Source organism: Salvia splendens, chromosome 20 (assembly GCF_004379255.2).
Source record: "Salvia splendens isolate huo1 chromosome 20, SspV2, whole genome shotgun sequence".
NCBI classification, from domain to species: domain Eukaryota; kingdom Viridiplantae; phylum Streptophyta; class Magnoliopsida; order Lamiales; family Lamiaceae; genus Salvia; species Salvia splendens.
The window spans coordinates 25,680,477-25,692,950 of NC_056051.1; the positions used below are offsets into that span (position 1 = coordinate 25,680,477).

At 37.3% G+C, this 12,474-nt stretch overlaps 2 protein-coding genes across 2 annotated transcripts; one reads left to right on the forward strand and one right to left on the reverse strand.

Moving 5' to 3' along the window:
- Positions 1–406: 406 nt before the first annotated feature.
- Positions 407–3,211, forward strand: LOC121782237 (MDIS1-interacting receptor like kinase 2-like). Its single transcript, XM_042179991.1, has 2 exons — positions 407–2,550; positions 2,618–3,211. Exons 1-2 carry the CDS (start codon positions 432–434, stop codon positions 2,989–2,991), a joined length of 2,493 nt encoding a protein of 830 aa, XP_042035925.1. The 5' UTR covers positions 407–431; the 3' UTR covers positions 2,992–3,211.
- Positions 3,212–3,522: 311 nt separating this feature from the next.
- LOC121780898 (40S ribosomal protein S27-2-like) lies at positions 3,523–4,491 on the reverse strand. Its single transcript, XM_042178553.1, has 4 exons — positions 4,331–4,491; positions 4,110–4,211; positions 3,990–4,018; positions 3,523–3,851 (listed from the first exon to the last, which is right to left on the reverse strand). The coding sequence occupies exons 1-4, from the start codon at positions 4,331–4,333 to the stop codon at positions 3,725–3,727; spliced, it is 261 nt and encodes an 86-aa protein (XP_042034487.1). The 5' UTR covers positions 4,334–4,491; the 3' UTR covers positions 3,523–3,724.
- Positions 4,492–12,474: the final 7,983 nt, after the last annotated feature.

The window sequence follows — 12,474 nt, forward strand, 5'->3', positions numbered from 1 at the left end:
TAGTCAACAATAATACATGTGCAGGATTTTATAACACAAAATAAAATTACCAAGTCAATGCTTGAGTTGCATTCATATCTTTGAAGGAAGGAAAATTAGGAGAGTTTTTTGACTTTCTTTCAATTCAAACGTGTAAAGGGAAAGAACATATCCCCATACATTGCATTAAACTGTAAAGGGAATTGAATAATCTGCATTGACCTGAAAGACTTTCTGTTTGTATTAATTAAATATGTGATAGAATTATATATAGAGATGATACTGGAGCTACTACTGCTAAATTAAGATAATACTAGATCATAGTAGTATATTATAAAGTGATGGGTTTAGGATTTGCTAGTAGTTTGATGATCCTCATCATCACCACATTAATGTTGAGTAAAGCAGTAGCAAGGAATGTTTCAAATTCTAGCAAAGAATTGAAGGCGTTAATGGATTTTGGATGGCCTTATATCAACTCCACAGCTCATCACTGTGACTGGAAAGGCATTACTTGTGATTATCATGGCCGCGTTGCAGAGATAAGCCTGCAATCTCAAGTAGGATGCACTGGCAATCCTCGGTGGTGTCACGATCTTGGCAATTTGGATCTGCTTGTTTTTACATCCCTCACTAGCATTCATCTCAGCTCGTGTGGTCTCTATGGAGATATCCCACCACAAATAGGTTACCTCTCCGACCTAACTAATCTCAATTTGTCGAATAATAGGCTCCGAACTTGCCTGCCTGATTCATTAGCAAATCTGACTGAGTTACATGTGCTTGACATTTCTGATAACAATTGCTATTATAATTCCATTCCCCCTTCCATTGGATTCTTATCTAAGCTTAGACATCTCAATTTGTCTCATAATCTACTCGCTTATGAGCTTCCTATTTCATTGGCAAATCTCAGTGAGTTACATGTGCTTGACATTTCTCATAGCTATTATTACGGTGATAATGTCATTCCACCAAACATAGGAAGCTTATCCAAGCTAACTTATCTTGATTTGTCTCATAATGACCTCAACGGCGAGTTGCCTCTTTCACTGCCAAATCTCACCAAATTGAGGATGCTTGACGTTTCACACAACTTCATTTATGGTGTCATTCCCCCTGAGATAGGAAGCTTACCAGAACTAACTTATCTTGACGTGTCTCACAATCAACTCAAGGACGAGTTGCCTCTTTCACTTCTAAACCTCGCTAAATTACAAGTTCTTGACCTTTCTTCTAATAACTTTTCCAGTGTCATTCCACCTGAGATAGGACGCTTAGCGAGACTAACTCATCTCAATATGTCTCAAAATCAACTCTACGGTGAGTTGCCTATTTCAATGGCAAATCTCACTGAACTAGAGATGCTTGAAATTTTTCAAAACATGATTCATGGTGCCATTCCCTCTGGAATAGGGAACCTCAAGAAGTTGGTTGTTCTTGATTTGAGCAACAACAGCATCAGTGGCTCTCTTCCCTCAACTATCGCCCAACTAACAAGTTTACAATTTTTGAAATTGGATGTCAATAGGTTGGAAGGTGTTTTTGTAGGGGGGATTGAAAAGCTGCCTTCAATCATGATGATAAATCTAAGCAGGAACTTAATCAAAGAACAGATACCTTTTGACTTTGGATATGTTGCTGCTAAACGCTTACAGAATATCGATCTTTCCTGGAACAATATTTCTGGTGGAGTCCCTCAATCTGTTTTCAATTTGAAAGGAATCAATTTGTCCTATAATCAGTTAGAGGGCCAGATTCCGCACGATGTCTGGCTTAACTTTCAAGCAGAGTCATTCCTCGGCAATCCCAAGTTACTTATCCCAGATGGAAGTGTGGAGGGAGCAAAACATGGAAGCAGGTCACATGTAGTTTATGCAGTGGTGATAGTATTTGGGTGTGTGTTTCTGCTTTCAGTTCTCTTTGGAGTTTTTTACTTAAGAAAGAAAGCAGCTCCAAACACACCTGATCTAAGACATGGTGATATATTCAACATTTGGAACTTCGATGGCAACATTGCCTATGAACATATCACTGAAGCAACAGCAGACTTTGACTTCAGATGCTGCATTGGAACTGGAGCTTACGGAAGCGTCTACAGAGCACAACTGCCCACTGGAAGAGTTGTTGCTGTTAAGAAGCTTCACAGATTTGAAGGAGATAATCCTACTTTTGACTCCTCTTTTAGGAATGAAGCCAAGCTTCTCTCTCAGATTCGCCATCGCAATATTGTAAAGCTTTTAGGTTTTTGTCTACACCAACGGAGCATGTTTCTCATCTACGACTACATGGATAGAGGAAGCCTCTTTAGTGTGTTGAAGGACGACGACGAAGCCGTGGAGCTGAACTGGAAGAAGAGGGCAAATGTGGTGAAGGGCATTGCAAATGCCCTATCTTACTTGCATCATGATTGCAGCCCGCCTATTTTACACAGAGACATTTCAAGCAACAACATACTCTTGGATTCAAAGTTTGAAGGTTGTTTATCTGATTTTGGTACTGCTAGATTGTTGGATCCAGATTCATCCAATCAAACAATACTCGTGGGAACTAGGGGATATATCGCACCAGGTATGCACACGATAACGTAGTTTCAAGTTAACTGTATTCATGACGATGACATGTTTGTTGGCTGCAGAGTTGGCTTTCACAATGGTGGTCACAGAAAAATGTGATGTGTATAGCTTCGGAGTTTTAGCATTGGAGGTCATGTTTGGAGATCATCCGGGGAATTTTGTTTCCTCCGTGACCATGATGAAGATATCCACGCAGTTTGCTCAAAACATGATGGTGCAACAACTATTAGACAAGAGACTACCATCTCCAGATGAAGATGTAAGAGTGTCGAGGGAAGTGGCTGGAGTGGTGAAAACAGCACTGAAATGCATTAGCTCTGATCCGAAGTCGAGGCCATCAATGAAGGAGGTGGCTCAGGAACTTGCTAAGCATCCACCACGACTGCCAATGCCATTCCGCTCCATACCAGTGCTTCATCTCATGCACTCAGACTGAGCTCACAACTGCCTAAAACCGCTTCTTCTTGAATAAAGATTAAATGTCTTGGTGTGTATCTATTTTGTAGTATCTATGATGATGTATCTGCGTAATAGTTTAATAGATCCACTCTTAACATATTTATAATATTCTCACTTTGCTGCAGGAACTTTCTTAATTCAGCAACATGTAGTGTTGGTTCCACTGTTGAAAACAACAAAAAGAATTTTCTAAGAAATGAATCTCTCAACTGCTTAGATGCCAAACCTAGTTGATAACACTACGTATCTGCTTAATAGTTTGAATTGCATGCTTGTATTAAACTCTAAAATCTTGCTACAATTTTTCCACACTTCATTTGTCATTGCACCAAGTCATCTAGATGGATATCAGAAACATATACAACTAGCTGAGGCCAGCAACTACCTCAAGAGCATCTAATCAAATCTTCTAACCAAAAGGGCAAATCTTTGTAGACAAGAACCATAAGCATCAACTGAATAAATGAGAGGGTAAATCTTTGGAGTTTGGAAACAATAACCATAACAATAAGAGGGAAACGGCATAAGTTTCAATTAGACAAAATAAGTGAATGTGAGAAAATATCACATAAAACTGGTCAGTTGTAAATATATAATGTAACACAATTCAAAACTAGGATAACATAACTTCAAGGGCTATGTTCTTGAGAGGAGCATTACATGTCAAAAAACATCCAACCCAAAAAACCTCTTGACTCAGTCTATGTTCTTCAATCGCCCTTTTTTCGGAAGGAGCAGCCCTCGGTGAGGCGGGCTCGGCCACCAGTCGGTTGGCAGAGCACCGTTTGGCAGTTTCCGCACACAACAACGGTTTGGGATTGGCTGAAAACAGTGGTTCTGCAAAAACATACACATTTACATACATAAATTCACAGCACATATCAACCAAAACTACAAGCAGTTCAACATCCATCAACAATTGATTCACAATATCATAATTTGTTTATACAATCTAATAAAATTGAAAGAACTTACATGTTGAAGCAACCCATGCACCTAACATCCTACAACAACCACAGAAATCCCCAATTGAAATTTAACAGAAAACAATAACGCAAAAAACGAAAATTTTAAAAATTAGATAACGATTATTACCATGAAGAATGAGTTTGGGGATTGGACGAGACGCTTGAGCTTGTGCTTCATCTTCTCAAGCTCAACCGGTGGGTTGAGCAAATCGTAATCGTTTGAAAGAACCTATCAACAAGCAGCAATTGATCAATTAAAAGGAGAACAACGCAATAATCAAACCAAATAAATCGGAAATTCTCCATGAAACGAAAAAATTCGCAATAACACTGAATCGGAGGATGTACCATCTTTGCTGTAGAAAGTGGGATCGCAGCGAGAAACTGGAGAGAGCTTCAAGCAGCTACGCAGAGTAATGGCGAAGATCAAGCTAGGGTTTAGGCGATTGAATTATATATGTATAGATTGAGCCGACCACTGATAATCTTCTTCGGCCTTTATTTTTGTAGGCCCAATTAAAAATTGGATTACGTTTTTTCAAGGTTTTCAGTTTTCACAATTTTAAAGGTTAATTTAGAAATTCTTATTTATTGCATGATTTGATATAGTTTCTTATTATTACTCTTTTCATCTGTGATTAATTGTAGTATTACTTTGATTAGGCTCGAGTTTTATTAAATATGAATGGAAGTGTTGGAAAAATTAAGAGAATGATGTACCTATTTTTGTGTGTTAATTTTATGGAGTAGTACTAAATATGACCAAAATAAATTAATAATATAATGAGATTCATTTATCAAAAATAATTAAAGATAAATTTCACACTTATTTTTGGGTGAAGTAAAAAGAATATGGTAATAGGCAATTATTTGTATTATAGGAGTACAACTACTATTTCCCCGTTCGCCGTTAACCATTACACTTTTACCAAAAATTATTAAAAAAAATAAGAGTTTGTGTGATAGACTAACCATGTTTTGATTAGACATGATGAGGATTGCTATGCTAAGCGCTCAAAATGAGCGCCAGCATGAGCGACAGTTTCTTTAATAATTTCTTTTTTTATTTTCTCTTTTAATTTTTAGTTTTAAATTAATGTAAATTCCTTTAAGATTATGAAATTATTTTATATTTCTTCACAGATCCTGATTCTCCAGCGATATTGAGTCAAATAGCCATACACACAGTTCTTTTATCCCGTACAATTTCATCTGCTTAATTCACCCTTTCTATCAATAATTTATCCAAATGAGATTCCATAACATTTTTTTTCCAAAATCGAATTCCACTCTACACATCTTATATTGTAATTTCTCACTTCTAATATATCCACAATCTCATATTTGCAGAGAAATATAAATCACACACAGAGAAATTAAAATTCCCCAATGTTTTTCTCTCCAAACACAAATCTATGTGGAATATCAAATTCAGATTTGGGGATAATGATTTCAAAATGGAGATTCAAAATTTGAGAACAAATCTGACAGCCATGTGCATTCTAAGTTGTATGTAGTTGGCAATTGAAAGTAGCACTGGAAGAAAATAAGAATTGAGCAAGAAAATTTAAGCACAAAATTGGAAGAGGGAATTGCAGAAAGAGAAAAAAAATAGAGAATTGATTGTAGAAGAAAAAAGTGAGGGGAGGCGCTGTTAATTAAAGAGGGGAGGCAAAAAGAATTGTAGAAGAAAAAGAAGGATAGCGTAGAGGAATCGAAGAGGAAAGCGAGAATTGACTAAATTATAAAATGTAAAAAACAGAAGAAGAAGAAGAAGAAGAAGAAGAAGAAGAAGAAGAAGAAGAAGAAGAAGAAGAAGAAGAAGAAGAAGAAGAAGAAGAAAAAGAGTATTGAAGAGGGGCGCTCATGTTGTCGTTCATTTTGAGTGCCCAGCAGATCATTGCTCTAGACATGATAATGGTAGGATATGTATCATAGTTTGTTATACTTACTGTTGGAATCGTATGCCCGGTCAAATGACTTTAACCAATAATATTTCGAACGAGACATTTAATTTTGTGAAATTAAATGATATAGAGTCAATCTACGTTCGGAGTAGATGACCGTGGTATATTCATTTTCTCAAATCCGATTCCCGGTGAGTAAGAAATAACGGATTAAAGTCGCGCAAAATCGCGAGCTAATTAAATTAGCTATGAGAGAACTCAAGGGATTAATTAGGAGTTAATTATCTCACATTGAAAGTAACAAGCTTATTAAACAAATATTTAATAAGAATGATTATTACATGTAATAATTCTAGTAGACTAAGATGGGTTGTAGAGCCCACACGCGCGCCACCGCGAGCCTCGAGCTTCGAGCCCGAACCCTTGCCTTTGGATCTTGGATCTTGACAATTGGTCTTTGGGTGTTCTTTGGGCCTGGTCGTGGGGCTCGGTGCTTGGGTTCGACCCAAGGCTGGTTGGTCTAGTTCTTTTTAGAGCACCAACGTTTCCACGTCAGCGAGCCAAGCGGGATGACACCTCGTTACTATGACGCGGTAAAGCCTACATGGCAGTATGACGCGCAGCGTGTCCCGATACGCCCGTTCAGGGTCAGCCTCTCTAGCTCTCGTAACGCCTTTGTTGGGGTACAAACTCATCCCACATCGGATGAGGGAGAGAAGTTGGAAGGTGTATATAATTCCTGTCCAACCCTAATTAGTTTGAGGCCTTTTGGGAGTGACCCAAAAACAAATCCGTGCGGGCTTGACCCAAAGCGGACAATATCAAACTAATGTTGCAGTCAACGATCCTAACAAGTGGTATCAGAGCTAGACATCTCAAACTCGAGTGGGAGCAAGGAGAGTCAGAATGCTGAAGAGGTGCTTGAAGAAGAACCAAGCACTCCACCACCGACTATTCCGCTGCCTAAATCGACTAGAGAGCGACGTGCACCTGATAGGTACTCGCCCTCTAATTTCTATTTGTTACTTACTGATGGTGGTGAGCCCGAGTGTTATGCAGAGGCAGGAGAAGGCCCTGATAAACGAAGGTGGAAAATTGCCATGGATGACGAGTTTGCCTCTCTTCTCCTAAATGGCACATGGGAGCTTGTGGAACTTCCTAAAGGGAAAAAGGCATTGCATTGCAAGTGAGTCTATCGAATCAAAGGTGAAGCTGATGGTAGCAAGCGCTACAAGGCTAGGCTGGTTGTCAAGGGATTTGAGCAACGATACGGTATTGATTATACAGATGTGTTCACTCCTGTTGTGAAACTAACTACTATTCGTTTAGTGTTGAGTATGGTAGTTGCAGAAAATCTATTGTTACATCAGATGGATGTAAAGACGGCATTCCTTCATGGTGATTTGGAGGATGAGTTGTACATGACACAGCCTGAAGGATTCATAGTAAAAGGAATGGAAAACCTTGTATGCAAGTTGAAGAAGAGCTTGTATGGTTTAAAGCAAGCTCCAAAGCAGTGGTACAAGAAGTTTGATGGATTCATGATGGAGATTGTTAATTATGGAGCCTAAAATATCTCCTACCATGTTTAGGATTTATTTCCTTGAAGTATATTTCCTTGTGATAGATTTATTCCTTAAAAGATATTTCCTTATGGAATATGTTTCCTAGTTTGACTAGAATTAGGGCTCTCTAGTTACTTATAAATAGAGGTGCTCCCTCATTGTTAAATCATCCTGAAATTATATAGTGAAATCCCTGGCTTGGCATCGCCCCCAGACGTAGATACACATTGTATCGAACTGGGTAAACAACTTCTTGTGTTCATTCTCTTTCATATTCGTGATTGCCTGTGTTTATTTCGAACTGGGTAAACAACTTCTTGTGTTCATTCTCTTTCATATTCGTGATTGCCTGTGTTTATTTCCTTGTTGAAACTGAAACCGGGATGAAGGTGAAGTGTCTAAAATCCGATAATGGAGGAGAATATGAACTTGCAAAGTTCAAGGAATTCTGCGCCGAGAATGGAATCCGCATGGAGAAAACTGTGAAAGGAACTCCACAGCAGAATGGAATCGCAGAGCGCATGAACAGAACGTTGAATGAGAGAGCAAGACGCATGAGGTTGAAAAGTGGATTGCCAAAGAGTTTTTGGGCAGATGCAGTCAACACAGCTGCATTCCTAATTAATAGAGGTCCATCAGTTCCCTTGGAGTTTCGGATACCTGAGGAGGTTTGGACAGGAAAAGAGGTATTGTACAAGGATAGATTGGAGGCGTCAAGTCCCAGCAGTTCTGAGCCACAAGTGGTCGAGCTAGACATCTCAAACTCGAGTGGGAGCAAGGAGAGTCAGAATGCTGAAGAGGTGCTTGAAGAAGAACCAAGCACTCCACCACCGACTATTCCGCTGCCTAAATCGACTAGAGAGCGACGTGCACCTGATATTGGATTCTGGGGCGTCGTTTCACTCCTGCAGCAATGTGGAGATAATGGAGGCCTTTTGGGGCCTTTTGGGAGTGACCCAAAAACAAATCCGTGCGGGCTTGACCCAAAGCGGACAATATCAAACTAATGTTGCAGTCGACGATCCTAACAAGTGGTATCAGAGCCCAGGTGGCTATAGGTTGTGCCTGGATGAGCCCCGGTTAGGGTCGGGCCCTGAAGGACTCGGGTTAGAGTCGGGCCCAGGATGACCCAGGGGCCAGGGCTGGAACGACCCATGTTCGTGTCGACTGCATTCCCTATGTGGTCTCGGTTTGAGGGGAGGTTTGTTGGGGTACAAACCCATCCCACATCGGATGAGTGAGGGAAGTTGGAAGGTGTATATAATTCCTGTCCAACCCTAATTAGTTTGAGGCCTTTTGGGAGTGACCCAAAAACAAATCCGTGCAGGCTTGACCCAAAGCGGACAATATCAAATTAATGTTGCAGTCGACGATCCTAATAGCCTTGTGACGGTCGGCGGTTATAGCTTCGCAATGATGACAGCCATCATGGTTGGCTGACCCCTGCAGTGGACTGAGCATATAAATAGGCTAGTCATTCCTTGCATTTACACACCAATTCACAAGCACACATAGCATCATAAGTTCTCTCACTCTCTGCATTGTTCTTCTGTCGAAAGCTCTGCTAACAGCGGTGTTGTTTCACTAGAGACGTAGTCGTTTTATCTTTGGGGATGAAACGCCAATCCGAGAGCACTAAGGGGTATATCTCGTCTTGCGGAAAGAGGACTCCTCGACTCGGCTAACTAATGTTCACGGTTTATTTGTTTCGAATTCTACTTTGTAATTTCGTTTCAGTTTGTTCTTTTGTATTCCTTCTTTTGGGTTGTACTACGCCCGGTTTATCTCTTGTAATCCAGAAACCAACACTTACTACTTCTTAAAAATCTTATTTGTCTTACTACTTATCTTAAAATTTTATTTGTGTGTTTGGTAGCATAATAGAAAATTCAACTTATGTTAAAATCTTGTTTGGTGCAAAAAATATTTTATAAGATTCAATTGTGTATGGATCGTTCTTTTAAATATTTATTGACCATAATAACCTTCTTAAACTAATTCATTGATTTAAATATGAGAAAATATTCCATGGGCTAGGCATACCAAGGTGGATATATGATTTGGTATGCTCCACTAATAATATTTGGACAAATGGAATTCCCTCTCCAGCTGGAAGAATACACTGCCACGGAGTTAACAGAACAAATTCTTGAATATGGAAAATTTGAATAGTATACGCAATGCCCCACTAATAATGTGTACAATGCATAGTATATTAACGCATTAAAAATCCAATTTTACGCCTTAAATCACCCATTAATAATCTTTCATATCAATTAAAATAATTTAATTCAATACTACTAAAATACTAGTACACTTTATTAGATTTAAATTATGTAATAATTCAATATGAACTCATACAATTAAAATGCTACTACTATTTATTATTAAATTTAAAATTAAAAAGTAACAATCTTATTTTTATGCCATTAAAATGAGATTATACGTACTAGGTTAAAAAATGATAATAAAACCAAGAAGATAAAACTTTAGCAAACTGCAAACCTACATGTAGAAAAAAAAAACCGTCAAGGACATTTTTTAATGCGATTAAGGACGCTAATTTGCATTTTTAAATATACCACCAACGCACGTCCTTATTTTTATTGTCCCAACTAAAATTAGAGGACGCAAATGGAAGCATCCTAAAATAAAAAAAATTAAGTTAATTTGTCCCTTAGTTAGGAAGACTTTCTTTTGCGTCCTAAATTATTGTTATTTTCAAAAAATTTCCAACGTAAATAATTGCGTCTAAATTTTGTGTTTCTAAAAAATAATTTTTTTATAGTGATTCAAAATTACTTAATTATGAAACAAAGAAAATTAAAAAAGTGGCGTATCTTTGAACTCCATTAATGGCAATGAAAACTCTATTTTTAATTGATTTGAAAAATGATGGGATATTTAAGTTATGTATGGTTTATTCAAATTTTCCATATTCAAGAATTTGTGCCGTTAACTCCGTGGTAGTGTATTCTTCTAGCTGGAGAGGGAATTCCATTTGTCCAAATATTATTAATGGAGCATACCACATCATATATCCAACTTGGTGTGCCTATTCCATGGAATATTTTCTCTTTATAGAGATTGATAGTTGCTAAAATTCTCATTTACTCTATAAAGCCTTTTTATCTTCATTTATTTTATTTAACGAAATTTCTTAATCCTGTATTTAAAACAACGCTTTTAACTAAATTAAATAGGACTTAGTCCACTAAATGAAAACAAGTAGCAACTATAATTATAGTAATAAATATTTATTTAAATGAAAGTTAGTAATTAAACATCTAATTAGCATATGCTATTTCACCCTTAAATTAATTTTTTTGTAATTTCACAAACAAGTTGCCTATTTCATTATTCACAACATGAATCGGTCGTTTTGTCCCAACAAAAAATATAAGCTAATAATGAAGGTAAACCATAAAAAATCTATTATCTATTTTAAATTCCACACGCTATCAAAATGATAAATTCCGCATTGTTAAAATAATAGAAAATGAGTATAAAATGTATTGCGGCTTCTCTGAATACCTGATTGGAATAGTTGAATTTCCAAAATTAGAAAGTTCACAATTTTCAGGAATGAACTAAAAGAAAAATAATTTATATTTTTCAGGAACGGATGAAGTAAAATAAAAAAATAATAACAAATAGATTTCTTCAAATTATATATAAAATAAATGAAATAATAATTTAAAAAAACTATAAATATATAAAATAAATGAGAAATGAGAAGAAGATGGTAATTTACTAATTTGATTAAACTATCTTTGTCCAGTTTTCAAAGCATATAGCTTAACCCAAAAACAAATTGGTTTAATTTTTCATGATGTAAGAGTGTCCATAACAGGGGGCCGCGGCGCCCGCCCGAGACACGCCAGCGCCGCGGCTCCCTATAGGGGTGGAAACGGCGGGCCAGGGCCTGGGGGAGGGCGCGGGCCGACTACTCGGTGGGGACACGACGCTCCCCCATGCGCCGCGGCACCCTATTGCACGACGCCGGAAAACCTTGTTCTTTTTTTCGGTTTTTTGGGGATTTGATTTTAATTTGTAATTTTTGGGTGGAAAGCCGATAGTTTTTTGGGATTTGATTTTAATTTGAATTAAAATACCAACAATTGATAAAATCATGTGATTTGTGGCAGTGGCTTATCCACTATTGGGCTGGACAAGTTTTTTTGTGGCGGTAAGTTTTGGTGGCTGTAGACAAGAATTTGTGGTTGTGCCTTGGGCTTGGCCAAACTATTGTGGACATGCTAACATAGGCTCTAAGATGGGCCTCTCCGGGCCAACAAAATAATACAGGCTCATTTCTAGTATTCATAAATAATGGCCTTTAAGTATGACAAGTATGTATGACGAGTATTAACGAACGGAACAAAATAAAACGGGCTCATTTCTGAGAGAGTAAGTATGACGAGTATTAATGGATTGACCGACCACATATGGTATTTTTCGGCGGTTCGGCCTTTCCTTTTTTTTTTGGGCCAATTAAAGAATGGAGCACATTTATTACAAATGTCTTCATAATTTTAAATGTTAATTGTACACTCTTATTTATTTATAATCAATAATAATGTTGCATTCTTTCTATTTGTAACAAAAATTAAGATTTTAAAAAACATTGAAGAATTGATGTTACATGCCTCAAGGCTCAAGCTAGTTTTATCGAAATTCAATTGTATAATCTAGTTTCTACTATGAGGTTATGCATATGTCAATTTTAAGATGATTGGAAATTTTAATTAGTACTTCCTCCGGCGATGTCTCAAGCTTCCTTTAGCGCTCATCTACAATTAATTATTTCATTTAATTTTTATTATTTTTGATAATCGACTCCACATTCTAAAAATTTATCTCACTCATATTTCATTTTAAAATTAATAGTAGTACTTAGCATATAAAAGCAGAATTCACATTCTATTAACTTTTTCTACAACTTTTTACTACATATCTTAAAATTTGTATCAAGCCAACATATGACATTTAATCGTGTATGGAAGGAGTAGAATATGCC

Excerpts from the sequence above, each read along its gene's own strand:
- LOC121782237 (XM_042179991.1), top strand. The coding sequence starts at position 432 with ATGGATTTTGGATGGCCTTATATCAACTCCACAGCTCATCACTGTGAC. Across the intron at positions 2,551-2,617 it reads TAGGGGATATATCGCACCAG|AGTTGGCTTTCACAATGGTG; the intron begins GTATGCACACGA and ends TGTTGGCTGCAG.
- LOC121780898 (XM_042178553.1), bottom strand. Across the intron at positions 4,019-4,109 it reads CCCCAAACTCATTCTTCATG|GATGTTAGGTGCATGGGTTG; the intron begins GTAATAATCGTT and ends TGGTTGTTGTAG. Across the intron at positions 3,852-3,989 it reads TGCATGGGTTGCTTCAACAT|AACCACTGTTTTCAGCCAAT; the intron begins GTAAGTTCTTTC and ends ATGTTTTTGCAG.